Source organism: Barbus barbus, assembly GCF_936440315.1.
Source record: "Barbus barbus genome assembly, chromosome: 14".
Lineage (NCBI taxonomy): Eukaryota > Metazoa > Chordata > Actinopteri > Cypriniformes > Cyprinidae > Barbus > Barbus barbus.
In genome coordinates this window covers 25504219-25524638 of record NC_136742.1, presented here as the reverse complement: position 1 = coordinate 25524638, position 20420 = coordinate 25504219, and the positions used below count along the sequence as shown (strand labels likewise).

At 35.2% G+C, this 20420-nt stretch overlaps 1 protein-coding gene across 1 annotated transcript; it reads left to right on the top strand.

Annotated features, from left to right (window-relative positions):
* Window positions 1–531: 531 nt before the first annotated feature.
* LOC306880227 (clavesin-2) lies at window positions 532–18806 on the top strand. The gene is made up of 5 exons (XM_079433604.1): window positions 532–1597; window positions 3751–3925; window positions 13004–13114; window positions 13370–13590; window positions 18632–18806. The coding sequence occupies exons 1-5, from the start codon at window positions 1209–1211 to the stop codon at window positions 18723–18725; spliced, it is 990 nt and encodes a 329-aa protein (XP_079289730.1). The 5' UTR covers window positions 532–1208; the 3' UTR covers window positions 18726–18806.
* The last annotated feature ends 1614 nt before the right edge of the window (window positions 18807–20420 follow it).

The window sequence follows — 20420 nt, the reverse complement described above, 5'->3', positions numbered from 1 at the left end:
TAATAATAATAATAATAATAATTTGTTTATTATTATTATTATTATTATTATTATATGTTGTTATTTTTTATTGATTGTGAATAATTTGTTAAATATGCCATCTCCCCAAAATTATCATTATAATAATAATACATTATTATTATTCATTATATATAATTATGTTGATAAAAATTATGATTGATTATTCGAAATAATAATACAATTATTATTATTATTATTATTATTATTATTGTTGTTGTTGTTTGGATATGGCATATTTAAAAACAAAAGATTAAATATATGATTACAGATTAAATACTGACACATTAAATTGCGACAGCAACTATAATTATTATTATATTACTGTTGTACTTTTTTTTACAGAAGGAGAAAAAATGCATATACCACTATGTTCGAAACATAAAATAATTCTGGGAAATGGAAAAAAATGGCCAAAGCTTTATTTAGTGAGTCTCGGGGGGATACAACGCTCTCCCCTCCTCCGCCATGTGATGACGGACAGACTGTATCACCGGAGCGATGCTTGAAGTCACTCTCATCAGCAACAAAGCGAAGCAACAGCAGCAGCAGCACTGACGTAAACCATCCACCACATCACCGGAACCATACGGACCCGGACCGACACCATATCGTCTGCTCCGAAGGACGTATAGGATGGAAACGAAGCGCTGAGAGAGACAGGGATCGTGATGATGCTCGGACTCCAATTCACGGCAACATTTGAAATGCGCGTTAAATGGAGACTCATGACAAGAGATGCTGCAGGGTGCCGCATTGCCTGGCCGCTTGACGATGGTAGGATAGAGCAGCGCTTTTAACCGTGATGCTCGTTCTTAGATGCTTTTGGGGTGGGATTTGTAGTCGAGTGAACGCCTCAGATTTGATCATACGCAAACTAAGACGATTTCAGCCTGCTTAAGCCATACATGCATACAATCGATTAGCACGACCAGATGAATGTATGTGAATTTACGTTGCAGAACAAGCATTAATAAACCCACAATACAGGTGAACTCAAAAGAATATATGAGGTGAACTAACAGTGTCGTAGCTTACACTCAGGACCATCTCCAAAGTCAGGTTTTTATTTGCAAGCGCTGCAGTAATAGGGCTCTTTATGATTGGATTTTCATCATCAGCTACATTGGGAATAAATAGTGATAGTATATAGAGTACAGTATAGTCAGTCTTGGTCCAGTGCAAGGACAATGACTCATTTACAGGCAGGCCTGTCTCCAGAAACCCTGGAGAAAGCCAAGGTGGAGTTAAAGGAGAACCCCGACACTTTGCATCAGGACATACAGGAGGTGAGGGACATGATCATCACCCGTCCAGACATTGGCTTTCTCAGGACAGATGATGCTTTCATCCTGCGCTTTCTAAGAGCCCGGAAATTTAACCATTTCGAGGCCTTCCGCCTCCTGGCCCAGTATTTTGAGTACCGGCAACAGAACCTAGATATGTTCAAGAATCTCAAGGCCACTGATCCGGGGATCAAGCAGGCTCTGAAGGATGGATTTCCTGGGGTTCTGTCCAATTTGGATAGATACGGGAGGAAGATTCTGGTTCTGTTCGCGGCAAACTGGGATCAGAGCAGGTAGGGTGCTATTGGATTTTGGCTAATCGTGGGTAATGACGCGCACTGTAAGAGCTGTCTTTTCAGCACAAGTCTTCTGTCATTCACTAGAGCATGATGTTGAGCCATTAAGGGATGTGAAGTGTTACCTTTTACTTAAACTTAACATTACAGTGTTACACATATTCCATGTTGCTATCTCTATATGGGTCAATGACAAATAAGGATCAGAAATGTTAAAAAACTAAATCTTAGGAATTTAATATTGGTTTCATATACTTTTAAAGAACATTTATACAATTGTCTACAGCAAATTTGATTTACCCTTCCAAAGGATGGTGTCCACCAGTTGACAGATCTTTAAGAGACATTTTAAAAATTGAGTGTGTGATCTTCCAAGACTGACCCCTGATGACCTTTGACCTGACCCAGTATTTTACATGATGTTCCTTTATATATATGTCACTGTTTTTTTTTTTTTACAGTATGACAACAAAAAAAAAAAAAATTATGTAAAATACATTTTTTAAAATGTATAAAAAAAATGACCTTGACATACAGTCATGACAGTTTAAGGTTCTCTGATCTGTTGTCACATGACAAAATAGCTATATGGATGTAAAATGCACTGACTTTGTTTAGGCAAATAGGAGGTATTTATGCATTTGTTAATGCATTTTTTAACAGTTGATCCGGACAAAAAAAAAAAAAACCCATATATAGCCTCATTTAGTAATGTTTCAGCTTAGTGGTTAACAGCCGAGGCTTGGCTGAGAGTTCAGATCCACCAAGGGTTAATCTATCATCTGTGTCCTTGAGTAAAGCACTTCATCTCAGGTTACTCCAGGAAAGTGTTCTGCTGAATGGCACATTACAAAATCAAATAAATAATATTTGTGTAATCAAGCTATATATTTGATCAATAAGTGTATTGCGGGTTGTATCAACTGTAACATAAATACTAGTATGTGAGCTTAAATGTGGCCTAAAGTTCCAAGTTGAATCATTTTGATTCACCCTTGTAACTCAGCATGAATTTACACCGCAAATCCAAGACTTCAGTAAATATATAGGCGTAAAGAATAGTTAACCCAAAAATGAAACTTTGCTGAAATCTCACTCACCCTCAGACGATCCTTGATAGATGAGTAGAGTAATTTGTTTCTTCACTGGAACAGATTTGTAGAAATATAGTATTACATCACTTGCTCACCATTGGATCCACTCCAGTGAATGGGTGCCGTCAGAATGAGAGTCCAAACAGCTGATAAAAACATCACAATAATCCACAAGTAATCCACACAACGGCAGTCCATCAACTATCGTCTTGTGAAACAAAAAACTGAACGTTTGTAATAAATCCATCATTATGTGGATTACTTGTGGATAATTGTGATGTCTTCATCAGCTGTTTGGACTCTCATTCTGATGGCACCCATTCACTGCAGAGAATCCATTGGTGAGCAAGTACCGTAATACTAAATTTCTCTAAATCTGGTCTGATGAAGAAACAGACTAATCTACATCTTGTTTGGCCTGATGATGAGTCATTTTTCAGCACATTTAAATTTTGAGGTGAACTATTTCTTTAAATCATTTTTCAAACAAAAATATTTTACATTTTCGTGCAGGTATTTTGTATAATTCTATGACATTCATACATTTTAAGTGTCCAAATACTTTTGGGGGTAAATGGCAGTACATAAATATATGCATTAATCTGTTTAGGCACCGTGCGTTGATGTATACGATTACTTAAATTATATATGTATTTCTTCAAATTTAATTTGTTTTAATGTTGTGAGAAATCATGCCGCTAACTGTTGGTGTTTAGTCTCACCTCTTTAGACTGGAGAGTACATAGTGCTCGAGTCCATATCAAACAGCCTTTGAATTGATGCCAGTCGCACCATTGCCTCGGATGGCAGGGCTCTTGGCATCCTCTCACAGGAACAATGTGTGATGAACACTAGGGTCAAGTCGTGCCTGATTTGCTACATTTATTGCAGCATTATGGGAAATATAAAGCCCTGTAGAATTTTAAATACAAATTCTGACTACTAAGAAGCAAACTTACTCAGTAACTACATGAGAAAATGTCATGTGTCATTAAAAAATAGTGCACATTTAGAGTTTGTTTGCAAAACTTCCTAAAGGCTTATGTTTATCTGCAGGTACACTTTTGTGGATATTCTGCGAGCTATTTTACTTTCTCTGGAAGCAATGATAGAAGACCCCGAGCTACAAGTAAATGGATTTGTCTTGATCATTGACTGGAGTAACTTCACTTTCAAGCAAGCTTCCAAGTTAACTCCAAGCATGCTGAGATTGGCAATTGAGGGCCTGCAGGTAACACTACTGTCTATTTTAATCTAATGTTTATATCGAAAAATCAACATGGATATCACAATGCATTCTTGTACCTTCATGCATCTAAATGCGTGTTCTTGGAAGCAATGGAACTTCAAATATGTAATGTTCATAAAGTGTGCTTCAGGCTTGAATAATGAGAACTGCATAGGGAAATTCTGCTTGTGTGAGGCTGAACAGGTGCTTGTAGAGGAATCCCTCTCTTTGTTAGTAACATGAACGGGAACTGACCCAGTGATCTAACGCAAGGGAACACAATCTGCATAGAAATAAAAACTTTTGTTTAATTTGCTTAATTTACGTCATATTTATCAAACTAAAAGTAGTCAAAATGGCTGGATATGCAAAAAAAAAAAAAGCAGTGCATTGGGAAATGTCTATAGTGTGTGCTAATAGTTTGGAGGTATCCAAGTTCTTTTTCTATTAGTTAGCATCTTTTCTGAGATCCATTCCCTTTCATTGTAATGACGTGAAACACATTTTTGACATGTATTAGTGGTCCTTAAAGGAATAGTCATAATTTTCTCACCCTCATGCCATTCCAAATCTGTATGACATAAAAGAAGATATTTAGAGAAATGTCTCAGCCCCCCCCCCATATAATTAAAGTCAGTGCAGTCCAGCTTAGTTTTAGACCCAGTTGATTTTCACCGTATGTAAAAAAAAATTGTTGAAATTATTCTAAATATCTGTTTTTGTGATATGCGAATGAGAGAAATACAGGTTTGAAATGTCATTAAAGTACATTTTATGGCATTTTTAGTGAACTACACCACCGCATCCCATTTTGTTTGTGTTACCTGAAATTAGCAGCTTATTGCATTCTTTTAATTTTTTAAGAGTTTGGACCAACATTTTTCATTTTGATAAAATGAGCAAAACTGTCCCATATACCTAAATTGAAAGGAGTTGAGTAATATCAATGGAACCCATATTATAGATACTTCAGCTACCGCTGTGTTTTGCACTCACATTGCATAAAATGTACAACTTCCACTATTTTAACATCACTACTAAACATAACCGAGCAGCAATTGTCCATTGTGCTTTAAAATGGTCACTGTGCATTTAACAATAGCTAGTCTGCGCATAGACATCATCCATTTCCAGAAGCAGCCTCTTGAAAGCTCTCATTTAGACATTGCTCCTTTGAGGAGGGCTTGGGTCTGATATGACATATAGGCAGTGCTGAGTGAGGCCTGTTGACTGAATATTAATGCGGGTCCATGATGAGCCTATTCCACATTCCAGTGCCTCTTCAGACAGATTAGCTGGTGAATAATTGATCGCCGCCATTAGCATCTTGCATCCACAATGTGCTGTTCACATTGAGTGGGACATCGCTTTTGTAGCTGTTTGAAAGGGAAACAATAGCGTAGATTGAGAGAAAACAGCCACAGCTAATTAGTTACAGTTCAAAAGAGTCCTCAGCAGCAAGCTTGTCAGCAGAAGTCAGGATTTACATATGTAAATATTTACAGGAATCCAGATTTTTTTACTTTTTTTATCAGATTTGCATGCATAAGAATTTACAAAGAGTGACTTGAATGCATGCATTTACAGATATATACTACTGTTCAAAAAGTTCGGTGTTAGTATGATTATTTTTATTATTAAGGAATTAATGCTTTTATTTAGCAAGGATGCATTAAATTGATCAAAAGTGACAGTACATTATTATGTTAAAAAATATACATTTCAAATATTAATGCAACTTCAAAGTTCTTTTGAACTTTATATTAATTGTTTTTTAAGAATCCTGAAAAAAAACACATCATGGTTTCACAAAAATATTAAGCTGCACTGTTATCGTCATTGATAATAATAAGAAATATTTCTTTAACACCAAATCAGCATATTAGAATGATTTCTGAAGGATCATTTGACACTGAAGACTAGAATAATGTCTGCTGAAAATTCAGCTTTGCCATCATATATATATATATATATATATATATATATATATATATATATATATATATATATATATATATATATATATATATATATATATATATATATATATATATATATATATATATATATATATATATATATACACACACACACACACACACACACAGACAGACACTGACAGACCCACAGTATGTACATTGAGTCATTAAACAAAAGTGCAGGGTCATGTGAAGCGTTACATCAATCTGATGGATGGCATTGTTCATATAGACATCTGCCTGTCTTAATCACCAATGTAATGACGCATCAAAACCATTTTTTGATGGCTCAGTGCTTTTTGGTGTTTTAGCTTAGTTTATTGTCATATCATTGAGTCAACGCATATGACAGAGAGACAGAAACAGAAAGAACAGAAGAACGTGGACAGAAGGAAGAGGAGAGAATATATAAGTCCCTTATGTTCTCTGCTATTTTTTTTTCTGTTGAGTCCATTTGATGAACTAGAATCTGTTGCTATTGAAAATACCAGAAATTATCATGTGTTTTAACAGGATTGAAAAAAAAGAACTAATGGATTCTTCCCAGAAATCCTCATGATTTGCAGGCAATGGCCATTGTGTGTTATTTGAGGTAATATGTGTTTATTATTCAATTTACAGTAGAGGCATCTATCATATACGTTCCCTTGCAAATGGTGGTTCAGAAAAGAACACTTGATGCACAGAAAATGGCTGTTCTTAGCAAAATCAATAAACAGAAACATACTCCCGAGTCGAACAGAAGTAAGAGAAAGTGGTCTTGGCTTTCCTGGAGCAGTGCTTTGTTGTTTGCTTCTTTGCTTTGGACATGCCTTTTGTCTCTCTTAGTCTTGAGAAATAACCCATGCTTGGCAGCCAATCACAATGGACCAATCTTCCCCAGCCCACCCCATGCCGAGTTTCCCTGGCAACCTGTCCAACCGCCATGCTATGCACCCTCCAGATGGGCTATGCTCACAGAGAGAGACACACTCATGTCACTCAGCTATTGTGGCCGTATGTGCGTGTTTCTATGTAGGGCACTGAAAGTGCATCTTAGAAAGCACAAGAAGTTCATTATCCTGACAGACTGACATGCATCACGTTGCATTCCTATAAAAAAAAGTCATTTTTATTGCACTGTAAGGTTTTTTTTATTGCTGAGACTGACAGTTGTTGGAGTATCAGCAACAATTATTATTATTATTATTATTATTATTATTAATAAAAAATAATAATATAATTTTTAAATATCATTATAAAATATTTGATCATTTTATTTTAATATTTATTTTTTAAATTAAATTAAATTAAATTTTAATTAAATTTTATTTGTTTTTTATTGCTTGTCTGGGACTGATATCAGAGTATTAGCAATAATTCTATTTTAATTCTACTATTACGAGTGCTATTTTATTTTATTTTATTTTATTTCATTTCATTTTATATTATTTTATTTTTGGTAACTTATTCAATAGATGGATTCAAAGTCCTTTCAGTGGGCCTTTGTCACAAATAATGTCTCTTATAGAATGTAACTTCTCTTAAAGGGATAGTTCACCCAAAATTACAATTCTGTCATCATTTACTCATCCGCATTTAATTTTCGGCTGAACTACGAAATACAGGTTTTTAAAAGGACCATTTTGTTTTCATTGCGAAGAACATTTTAGTACTCTAAAGAACATTTTTTCCTCTATATAGAACCTTTTGTGGAATGGAAAGTTTCCATGGATGTTAAATGTTCTTCATGGAAACATTGATGTCAATAAAGAACCTTTTAGTTTTAAGAGTATAGTGCTTTAAATTGTTTCCAACACCAGTGCATTCTTTTTAATTTGCAGTACCCAATACAAAGAGATTTCATTCAAGTTCATTGTATTTGCTTGAACAGCTATGTGCTCAGGGCATGAGGTCTGTGCAATATTTATAGTCTTTGTCCCATAAACAAACACAGCAAAGCGTGATCCAGGGAAGAGGGCCCTTTCAGTCCCTATTTAATCAATAGAGCAACATGCACATGGAAAGAGTTTGCATCTCTCATGTCAGTTGGTTTGACTGGCTCATGTGGATGCTAAGATCCACTGCTGCCTCCCAGAAAGTAGAGAGCTTCTATGCGTCTTGCTTATCTGGGAAACGGCACTAGACATATCTGGGCCTGCAGGACTGGAGTTAGACTAATTGTTTTGCTCTCTGAAAAGTGGCACAGTTACGGCCGTGCTCTGTTTATCGCACTATAACGAGGCTGTTCTGATCTGTAGGATAGCTGTCAGCGGCCTTGCGTTGCTAAGCTCAGTGGGCTGGATCTGGCAAGTGTAGATAAAACGTCTCCTGTAGAGCTAAATTATTGATGTGAGCAATGGTATGTGTCAGAGCGTGAAGCTTCGTATTACTGGTTCGCGCAGTTATGGTTAATTTGTCTTAGTTTTAGACAAAGTATTGCTAACGGGATGTTAACTGTTTGTATGTTAGTCTCAGCTTCAGAAAACACAGCTCATGGACTGCCTGGTGTATATTATAATCAAAAATGGCAAGAGTGAGCTCAAATCTGGCTGTTGCGCAATTTCTGTATGTCAGAGTGTGCAAAATTTTGTACAAAAGTCACCAGAAAATAATGTTGATGCTACAATGAGCTTGCGCAATGGAGAATTACTGAATAGATTTACAATAGAGTTTACAGAGGTTTTGAGTTTTCATTGGGTAACAACAAAACTTTTTAATTTGTCTGTCAAATAAAATGGTTTTATTTATGATGATCTAATATGATATATTAAATTAGTTGCTATAGGAATTTTGATTATTATTTCATTGAAAATTAACATAAATATCTAAAACTACAAATATTTGCCAGTGAAAAAAAGAGAAACACTTATTAAATGTAGTATTATTTCATTTAAAGGGAGAATTCTTTTTCAACTTTTAAACAATTTTTTTTTTTTTAAGCATGAAGCTCATTCTTTTTTGTTAGATATCTCAGAAAATGATAGGTATTTTCAGATCGTATGTACAGTAAGGATGTTTAGATGTTATTTCTGGAAAATATTTTATTTTATATTTATTTATTTTTTAAGTGTAACTGCATCAAAATTAGATTGTGTTGAATCAATTAATTTAGCATGTTCAAATAATGTTCTCAAAACTAGCGGTAACATTTGTAAACAAGTCTTTTGTTAAAAAGTGAGCGATTCTTGAGCAGAATAGGCCAGAAGGTGGACCAAATTTTGTGCTGATCGTTTAAAAAGTCTGGAAAACAGAAGACTATTTGTATTTTAGGGTCACAAAACCTTTGTTTTTTCGCCTTTTAAGACTTTTAGAAATCAGATCTCATATCCAGGAATCATGTCACTGAAACTAGGACAGCTCGCTGACTCTGACTGATATGTATTATTTGGTAAGGGGACCATGATAAAATACAAGCTTTTCCTCAGGCTACGTCTTTCAAAAGGACTCCAGCAAATGGATTTTTTTTTTTTTTTTTTTCAATTACCTTGCTGGAGTTCAGTCGTGCATCATCAGTGACACTAGACAAGAAAAGAGATGGAGGTTTCATGTCAAGCCACTGAAACAAAATGCACAGATGAAATCAGCAGTCCATCAGCTTATACAGAGACTAAAAACAACCCCATGAAGCTCTACGCAAAGCCATTCTTTGATAAACTGTAATTTAGTGGCGCTGTTTAAAACCGGTAATTATTTAACATTGCAGATTGATGTTTTAAATGGTTCCTGATTTCACGATGAGGCACTTTTAAGAGCAATTATCCTGTGGCTCTACTCCTTTCTAGTCAATCTGACCTGCTGCCAGAATCTATGTTAGCTGCTTGATGGCTTTGAATTCAAGCTAATACAAGCAAACTAAAGCCTTTTCCAACAATCCATTTGAGTGCATCACTTGACCAAAATAGGAGCATTATGCATAAAACCCAGATCACTCCCTAAGAGTCTTTTATATTTTTTATGAGAAGTTCATGTAAAAACCTTGACATTAACAAAAATCTGCAAATTTTTGTCATCAAATACTTTAATGTTTTGTCAGTAGCTCAGTGCACAAACAGTGCCAAGCATGACTTCGCTCATGAATATTAATAATATTATGTGACGTTCATCCTAACTGATTTTGCGAAGCTAGCTGTCCTAGTTTCTGTGACAGGATTCCTGGATATGAAACCTGTTTTCTAAGAGCATTTAGGTTTCTCGATCTCAAAATATAAATAGTCTTCTGCAGTCTTAGACTTTTTGTCTATCAGCATAAAGTGGACATTGGTACCCGAGCACCACTTTTGTTTAATGTGCAGCTTTTTTCATTTACTTTGTAAACATTTGTTTAGCAAACCTGTTGGTTTTTTCAACTTGTTGTTTTAGGTTTATACAACAAAAAGTTGAAAATCTCCTACAAAAATAAGTTGAGAGAACTCAAAAATCTGCTGAAGCTGGTTGCCTTAAAATTTTAAGTTGGCTCAACTTTTTTTTTTTTTTTTTTTACTGTGTGTGTATTTTATATTAGAGTACTGAAATGTGAGCAGTTGTGCTTTGAGTGAGTTATGCTTTATCAAGTCACATTTCCCTGTAGCGGTACAGATACAATTATACAATACAGATAGTTTCAAATCAATTTCACATTAATAAACAGAAAAACTGAGTGTTAATGTTGAAAAACAAATTCAATTTTAGCTGCAGAAGGCATAGTGTGTCATTATTCAGCTCACTTTAGTTCAGTGTTGTTTCAATTCAGTTTAATATCTGCCCAAGTTCATTAATTATGAAACAAGTTCAATTCAGCTATAAGCAGCTCTACGGAGAACAACCGTGTCATTATTCAGCTCATGCCAGTTTTTGTATGATTTGTATTAGTTGTTGCCTATGTAGAGATTTTCCATTTCTGTATGGATGCTGCATTTTAAGTGAGCTGCCTATGTAGACAGTAAACTGTAAAAATTCTTTGTAATTCAAAGATTATTGGAGTACATATTTCAATCTTTCTGCTTTACAATTTCATGCTTAATTCACTACTACTAAGCTGTTTCTTTGCAATTCATTGCGAAATTTACAAGCAATTTCTGAGTGAAATCTAACCCTTTTTAGACTGCAATTCAGCTCACTAGGTTGTAGAATTGAGCCCCAGCTTAATCCTGAGACCTCATGTCTGTTAACCTTTACATTTAATAATACTTTTTCAGCATTGCAGGATCAGATGATGTGAATTCTGAATTCTAGAATCCAGCAAAGAGAGCATTATGGCAGCTTCCCCTCCCCGTTGCCTCTGTCTCCTCCCACTGTCACACTACAGGGACACAGATCAATCAGGTTTCACCAGCTCACACCAGAGTTTAGCTATTCATGTTTAATGCAGCTGAGACCTTAATCTCGCTCGGTAGCAGCAGGGTCTCAGAGCAGAGATATCATCGTGTGTGCCGACACCACCTGCTGGCAAATGCCTCATAGCCCCTCCTCTGAAGCACCGGCCAATCGGCATGCATTTGCACCATCACCTGCTTCTATGTCAGATCCAGTGCCAGATCTAATGCCCACAAGCCTGCGGTCTGCCGCCGGACACTGGCCTGGGGGCCTTGGTGGCTACGGCCCGCTTGCTTGCAGCTGTCCATCACCGGCATTACGCCAGTGGAACCAAAAACACAGTTCTGTTATGATATGAGAGTCAATGAGAAGCAGTAAACAAGGCCATGATGTGATGACATGCACTGAATTAAAAAATTGGGCATCTTGAGCACCAAATCATCATATGTGACCCTGGACCTGTCTTAAGTCTCACGGGTGTATTTGTAGCAATAGCCAACAATACATACATTGAATGGGTAAAAATTATAGATTTTTCTTTTATGCCAAAAGTCATTAGGATAAGTAAAGATCATGTTCCATGAAGATATTTTGTAAATTTCCTACCATAAATATATCAAAACTTAATTTTTGATTAGTAATATGCATTGCTAAGAACTTCTTTTGGACAACTTTAAAGGTGATTTTCTCAATATTTAGATTTTTTTGCACACTTAGATTCCAGATTTTGAAATAGTTGTATCCCGGCCAAATATTGTCCAATCCTAACAAACCATACATCAATGGAAAGCTTGAGATGATGTATTAATCTCAATTTCAAAACATTGATCCTTATGACTGGTTTTGTGGTGCAGGCAGGGTCACATATTAGAATGATTTCTGAAGGATCATGGGACACTGAAGACTGTAGTAAAGATTCTGAAAATTCAGTTTATTTGGCATCACAGGAATAAATTGCATTTTAAAATATATTCAAGTAGAAAAAAGTAAGATGACTGTTTTTGCTGTGTTTTGTTCAAATAAATGCAGCCTAAGCATGAGGGGTTTCTTTCACATGACTTATCTAGACACAAGTTTACATTCTGTAACCTGGGATTTTACCCTCATTACTTATGTCTTGATTTTTGTGAGCTTAGCGAACGACCGCAAGACAGCATCATTATGAAGCTTCCCGGAACCCTTGCAGTCAGCTTTATGAATATGGATTACTGTTCAGGGCAGATTAGTGAACACAGCAAAGTATTTATCAACTTCAGCAGTGTGATATCAGGAGAAATGGGAATTATGCCCGCTTTTTGTTGTAATCCTCTGTGGAATCATGAACTTGTCTCAAGGTACTACAAATGGGAGCGGTGGTCATTGGTGTCATGTAATCTGATTTTTTCTCCTCACAAATTCTAGCAATTACTAAATATGCATAGACATTTATTTACATAAAATTACACACATTGTACACGTTCATACACACACAGTACATTTTCAAGTAGTAAATACAACAAAGATTATTTGAGTATATTTTACAAGAAAATGCTATTTCAGTTTCTCTACTTCAGTTTCTTGTGCTGTACTGGCAATTTCTGAGTGCAAATTGTATTTGCCACCATTTTTTTCAATGTACAGTCCGGCTTCATTTTAAGAAAAAATTATTGAACTAGTATAAATTATTATTTTTATTGTTATTTTATATATCAATTTTAATACAATAGTTTTAATTTTAATTTTGAATGTTTTATAAAATATTATTTATATAATATCATATTTTATAAGCATGTTAAATATAATAATAATTTTTGTTCATTTATTTTCTTATTTTCTCTACTACCCACAGGATAGCTTTCCGGCAAGGTTTGGAGGGATTCATTTTGTCAACCAACCTTGGTACATCCACGCTTTGTACACAGTCATCCGGCCTTTCCTCAAAGACAAAACAAGAAAAAGGGTGAGGGAATTGTTTAATTTTCAGACTTTGTGTGTCTGTTTTCAGACATTTATCACATATAATTGTTAACTGTTCTGTTTATGTACATGTGATAAACACTCAAATATACAGGCTTCTGATGTTCAAAAAATGCACAATGCAGTGTCATAGAATTTAGTGCAAACCACTAAATGATAAACAGCAAAAGCTGCAGCTTACAGTTACTATGAAAAAATAACCAGGCAAATAACAATATTTTATGTGTTGTATATTTAGATTTTCATGCATGGAAACAATCTGAACAGCTTGCACCAGTTGATCTTGCCTGAGATTCTGCCGTCTGAGCTGGGTGGCATGCTGCCTCCTTACGACATGGGCACCTGGGCCAGAACGCTGCTTGACCACGCGTATGACGAGGAGACGGACTACTGCCCCGAATCCTATACCTTGTCTGTCAAAGACCTGGAGAAAGACCTGTCCCCTAAAACTATGAAGAGGTCTGTTACTTGATGTTCTAACTTTTCAGTGCATCCATTTATGTATTTTGCAGTTTTATTTAAGCTTATTGGAATGCTATATATATAAAAATATAAAATAGTATTTATTAATATATTAAATTAGCTTTTATTTTTATATTTTCATTTTTCATTTTAATTTTTGTGTTTTGTATTGTGTATTTTTTATTTTTATTGGCTTTGTTAATAATGTAAATTATTTTTACTTCATTTTTTAGTTTTAGTAAATTTAAAACTTCAACTTATTTCAACTTATTTAACTGTATTTCAGTCAGTTGCTAAGGCAAATGTTTATTGTTTTAATTTTTTAAGTTTAAATTTCAAATAATATTATTTTATATATTTTCAATATTTTATTATGCATTTTTTCATTATTTTATTTTCAGCTTTATTTTAAATACTCCAAACTATTTTTAATAGTTTTAATTTTAGTTAACCTGAACACTGGTGCTCATTAAAACAAGCTCATGAGGTCATCAAACTGGCCATATTATGCATGTTGTTGTTTATTTCTAATACGCTTGTTGAATGACATCATTTGGTGGCTTGCTATGGAAACAGCATTTGCTTGTTCGCAGTCTTCATTCAAGTAGAATTATCAAGAGAGTCGCTCTGGATAACAAAAATAAGCAGCTTTGCTAGGGGCGTAAAAGAAGCTACAGTGTTTGTTAAAGGAGTCACATTTGAGCTGCACACTGTATGTTTCTTCTTGGGTATGGTGCTTAGCAACCAACTCCCTAGTTTTATGATAAAATGCAGCTCTTCGAAATAAAATAAGCATTTTGGGATGATCTTACAGTCTGGGTTTGACCCAGCGACTTGAGCTGGTTTCACTGATCAAGACAGGGTGAGGTGTCTCGACTTACTGGGTCATGAAATCAGCATGAGGGAGTGAAGCTGCTGCCGTGAGCTGTGTTAAATGATGCACTATCTATACATGGACACATATAGAGCATAAAAGAACACGTTATAGAGGTTTACCTGTGGTAAACATCTTTCTTTCTTTGCCTTCTGCAGCTGGGGCTGTACTTGTGCAGAGACGTTGGCTACCAAATATAGCAGTTTGCAATGGCTTATTTGGCTCTCACATATAAAGCAACTGTTTGTAGTGCTTGAATTCTACCAAAGCGTCTGGGGGACGCAGTATTTGGAAGAAAGTAGGTCTTTGATCTTAGCAATAGAAAAACATCTAAGTACTGTTCCTTAAACAGCTTTGGCTATTAAACTAAACCTCCCAGTCCGCGCATAAATCTATGTACATAAAAAAAAGCTTTGATGGAATCCTGCACCCTGTATTGTGAATTATTCTTTAGTGCTGTATTATTAACATAGTTTATCATGTTTTAGATGTGGGAACAGATCGCTGATGCTGATCTATCTATCTATCTATCTATCTATCTATCTATCTATCTATCTATCTATCTATCTATCTATTCAATTCCATCTATGGTCACAAACAGGTCACATACTGGGGCTTTGGTTTACAAGAGTGAGAAATGATACCATTTGACTCATTTAATAAATTATTTGAGCTGTAATAAATCTGGTGGAATGTAAAAATACACATTTCATCTTATCACCTATAATCTGTCATAAATAAAGTACTTGTGTGCACAGCAGTTTTTGTATAGTTTTGTTTTGTATATTTATTTTTTCTTTCTAAAAATACCCAAATATTTTATGTTTTTATTCATTATCCCCACATGATAAACCATGTGTCCAGTATATATATATATATATATATATATATATAAAAAAATGGCAGTGGTGATGCATCTTGCATGTATATGACAACATATATAAACACATATAAACAAACATATGTTATAATGTGTGTGTGTGTGTATATATATATATATATATATATATATATATATATATATATATATATATAAATAACACTATTAATAAAACTAATACTATTAAATAATACTATTAATAAAAATAATAACAACAACAACTAATTAAAAACAATAGCTACAATTAAAATAGCTACAGTGCTTTCCACTGGAAATATACACTCACTGGCCACTTTATTAGGTACACCTTGCTAGTAGCGGGTTGGACCCCTTTTGCCTTCAGAACTGCCTTAATTCTTTGTGGCATAGATTCAACAAGGTGTTGGAAACATTCCTCAGAGATTTTGGTCCATATTGACATGATAGCATCACGCAGTTGCTGCAGATTTGTCGGCTGCACATCCATGATGCGAATCTCCCGTTGCACCACATCCCAAAGGTGCTCTATTGGATTGAGATCTGGTGATTGTGGAGGCCATTTGAGTAAAGTGAACTCATTGTCATGTTCAAGAAACCAGTCAGATGATTTGAGCTTTGTGACATGGTGCATTATCCTACTGGAAGTAGCCATCAGAAGATGGGTACACTGTAGTCATAAAGGGATGGACATGGTCAGCAACAATACTCAGGTAGGCTGTGGCGTTTAAACGATTCTCAATTGGTATTAAGGGGCCCAAAGTGTGCCAAGAAAATATCCCCCACACCATTACACCACCAGCCTGAACCTCTGAGACAAGGCAGGATGGATCCATGCTTTCATGTTCTTTACGCCAAATTCTGACTCTACCATCTGAATGTCGCAGCAGAAATTGAGACTCATCAGACCAGGCAACATTTTTTCAATCGTCTATTGTCCAATTTTGGTGAGCCTTTGCGTTTCCTGTTCTTAGCTGACAGGAGCGGCACCCGGTGTGGTCTTCTGCTGCTGTAGCCCATCTGTTTCAGGGTTCGACGTGTTGTGCGTTCAGGTATTCTGCATACTTTGGTTATAACGAGTGGTTATTTGAGTTACTGTTGCCTTTCTATCATCTCTAACTAGTCTGCCCATTCTCCTCTGACCTCTGACCTCAACCAGGCATTTTCGTCCACACAACTGCCGCTCACTAGATATTTTCTCTTTTTCGGACCATTCTCTGTAAAGCCTAGAGATGGTTGTGCGTGAAAATCCCAGTAGATCAGCAGTTTTTGAAATACTCAGACCAACCCGTCTAGCACTAACAACCATCCCACGTTCAAAGTCACTTAAATCCCCTTTCTTCCCCATTCTGATGCTCGGTTTGAACTTCAGCAAGTCGTCTTCACTACATCTAGATGCCTAAATGCATTGAGTTGTTGCCATGTGATTGGCTGATTAGCAATTTGTGTTACCAAGCAATTGAACAGGTGTACGTAATAAAGTGGCCGGTGAGTGTGTGTGTGTGTGTATGTATATATATATATATATATATATATATATATATATATATATATATATATATATATATATATATATATATATATATATATATGCTCATGTGTTTATATATATATATATATATATATATATATATATATATATGTGTTGTCATATACATGCAAGATGCATCACCACTGACATTTCTGCTTCCAGTCAGTAATAAATCAAGCAACAGTGTTGTATAATATTTACTTAGTGGTTTAAATTTTCACTCCCTAAAATGCCATTGTGTTAAAATGAGTGTGAGCCTAGGAATGTCTGATTTTAAAAAGCTAACACCTCCCACAATCTTCCAAAGGGTAAATTATTCAGAGTAATTAAAACCACACTTCGTCATTTTGCCTGCTCTGGAAAGGTCACATGGACATCACTTTTTTTCCACCAACACAGTTTTCTCTTGTATTTGCATTGGGTTGCACTCAAATAGCATGGATTCTTGCTGTGACGTTGTAGTTTAACAGCTTATGTGCGTCATTCTGTGATTTGTTAGTTGAAAAAAGATGTAGTTCATTATCCTCAAGAGATATTTTGTGTTATTATGGTTGGTAGGTTGCTGTGTGATTTCAGACTTTGCCACAGACATTTTTCACTGTTTGCTGAGTCCAGGTCTGTCACACAGACAGGTGGGATTTCTCCAGACACCCATTTCAGTGATACCTGTCATGTAGTTTATTCCATGTTTGTATTTTCTATCTATCTATCTATCTATCTATCTATCTATCTATCTATCTATCTATCTATCTATCTATCTAGTCAGATTTGGAAACATTTAATGAATTTCAGATTTAAAGGAATATTTCACTCAAAAATGCAGATTTGCTGAACATTTACTCATTCTCAGGACATCAAAGATGTACATGAATTTGTTTTTTCATCAGAACAGGAGAAATTTAGCATTACATCACTTGCTCATCAATGGATCCTCTGCAGTGAATGGGTGCCGTCAGAATGAGAGTCCAAACAGCTGATAAAACATAATAATCCACAAGTAATCCACATGACGCCAGTCCATAAATTAACATTTTGTGAAGCGAAAAGCTGCATGTTTGTAATAAATCCATCAAAATGTTTTTAACATGTTTCCAGCTAAAATACGAGTCCTTTAACCATAATATAATTTTTTCCAGAGGATAAAAGTTGCCATGTCTGAATCAGGAGATAATTTTTGCAAGCAAAAACAGTCCAAAACAGTTACAAACAAATATTTTGGTGGATTTTGATGTGAGCAGACAACACGGAATGGACTTTTTCCAGTAGAGGAAGTGTTTTTATGGATTATGGAGTATTTTGATTTTCACTTCACAAGATGTTAATTGATGGACTGGAGTTGTTTGGATTACTTGTGGATAATTTTTATCAGCTGTTTGGACTCATTCTGACGGCACCCATTCACTGCAGAGGATCCATTGGTGACCAAGTGATGCAATGCTAAATTGATCCAAATCTGTTCAGATGATAAAACAAACTCATCTACATCTTGAATGTCTTGAAAGTGAATACATTTTCAGCAAATTTAAATTTTTGGTTGAACTATTCCTGATTTTCTTATTTGATTCTTAGCCTAGAAATATTCATAATAATTTAAAGAATGTAATAAATAATAATCTAATAAATGTTTACCTTTCATTGTCATGTCATTACTTTTCTTGTATATTCTGAGATTTAAATTAGATTTTGTATCCTGGCTTTCAGTGCACTCTCAGGACTTTTCATTTCTCAGTTGTGCATCTTGAATTTCGGTTCATTCATATTTTATTTATACCCACAGATCCCAGTCCGTGGTGGAACCAGGTGTCCTGAAACGACCAGAAAAAGTGAAAAGCGAAGAAGAAAACATGCAGCCGCTGCTTTCTCTGGACTAAAGGCTCTTAATTCCCCAGGCAACGAGGAAACGTCAAGCCCCGTATGCTGGGGAGGAGCGCACCTTGTTCCTATAACACGAGAAAAAAAAAAATGTACAAAGAAAGGAAATGTTAAAAAGCGAAAGAACACACGAACAGCCTCCAGGAACACTGCAGAGAGCTGCCAGTTAAAATCATATTTTTGAAGCAAAGAGCTAACGGCGGACGTCCGTATGTAATTGTCAAGTGCCAATTCAAATCTGTAAATACACTTCAGTTCTAGACGTGAGATTGAGGGAGTAATTGTGACATGAACCTGTAAAGACTGCTGTGAATATCCTGTGTGCTTCTCGTGATTATTATGTAGAACATGGTACTGTAGGATGGATAATCATGCTTATAAAGATTCGCAAGCTTTGGGGTATCCTACATTTATAATCCCCAAATCAGGAGTCGCTCAGGAGTATTTCGAAAGGAACGCATAGAGCTGTTGACGGTGTCAGACAGGCATATGCTACTTCCATTAAAGAAAACACCATCGTTGGTCCAGGTTTCAGTATTTCACAGCAAATACCCCTTTACGAAGAAAGGATTTTACCTAATATTATTTTACCACAACGTAAGCTGTGTTTCCCGTTTAGGATTCTTATATTGCAGAGGGGTTGAGTCACATTTAGTAGGCTTTAGCTGATTCTTCACACTTTGTCGTAGAGTCGTGGAATATCGCTTTATTTCGTAACCATTTCCATATTAGGCTAAGTTGGTTTCCAAGGCATTTATATTCATACCAAGGACAAGATAGAGTAAAACAAAGTACCGTCTTTGCAATCTTTCCAACTTCAGAGTCACTGAAGTTAAAGAAATAGTTCACCCAAAAATGAGAATTCTCTGTTTATTTACTCACCTTACGTCATTGCAAAAAAAATAATACAAAGTGTTATTTTAGTATCACTGAGATACTATTATAGTTTAGTAATATTCTAATTATTTTATTAACTAAATGAATAGTTATTTTTTTTTAACTTTGGGGAGTTTGGAACAACACAAGACAATACATTCATTTTTGGTTGCTCTATTCCTTTTAAAGTAATATTTAAAATGATCCAGTATTACAAAAGCTGTTAAACTGTAACACTAACACTGTGTTTGACACATCCTTAAAAAAAGTGTTGTACAGTGACACGTGCTATAGTGCATGCTTCCACATGCTTATCTTGGTCAGCTTATGGTTTAGATCGTGTGACAATATTTTACTCTAAATTATCAGCTGTTTTATGGAATGCTGTGTTGTCAGTAGTCTTTGGCAATAGGTTTTTACAGCAGTTTAGTTTAAAGCCCAAATGAGTGAATTTAAAACTCAGAATTTGTCAGTTTTATTTCAAGGATGTTTTTTTTATTATTATCATTATTATTATTTAAGTGTGTGTGTGTGTGTATGGAAAAAGGGCAATATACAGTATGTTTTAAATACATATAGTACATAAAAATCTTCCAGGTTTCAGCTTTTTGCTGAAATTTTTCTCAAAGGAAACAAATAATTACACATCCTCACTGATTGTAAACAAGCGGTACTTCCCAGACAAAATTCACAATATAAATATGTAATCATAGCCTCTAACTTGGCTAAAGAGTCAATAGGAATACTCAAGTTATCTTTCTATTTTGTGTGATACATAATGTAAAATTCTGTGGGCACAGCTTCTGTACAGTGGTCCT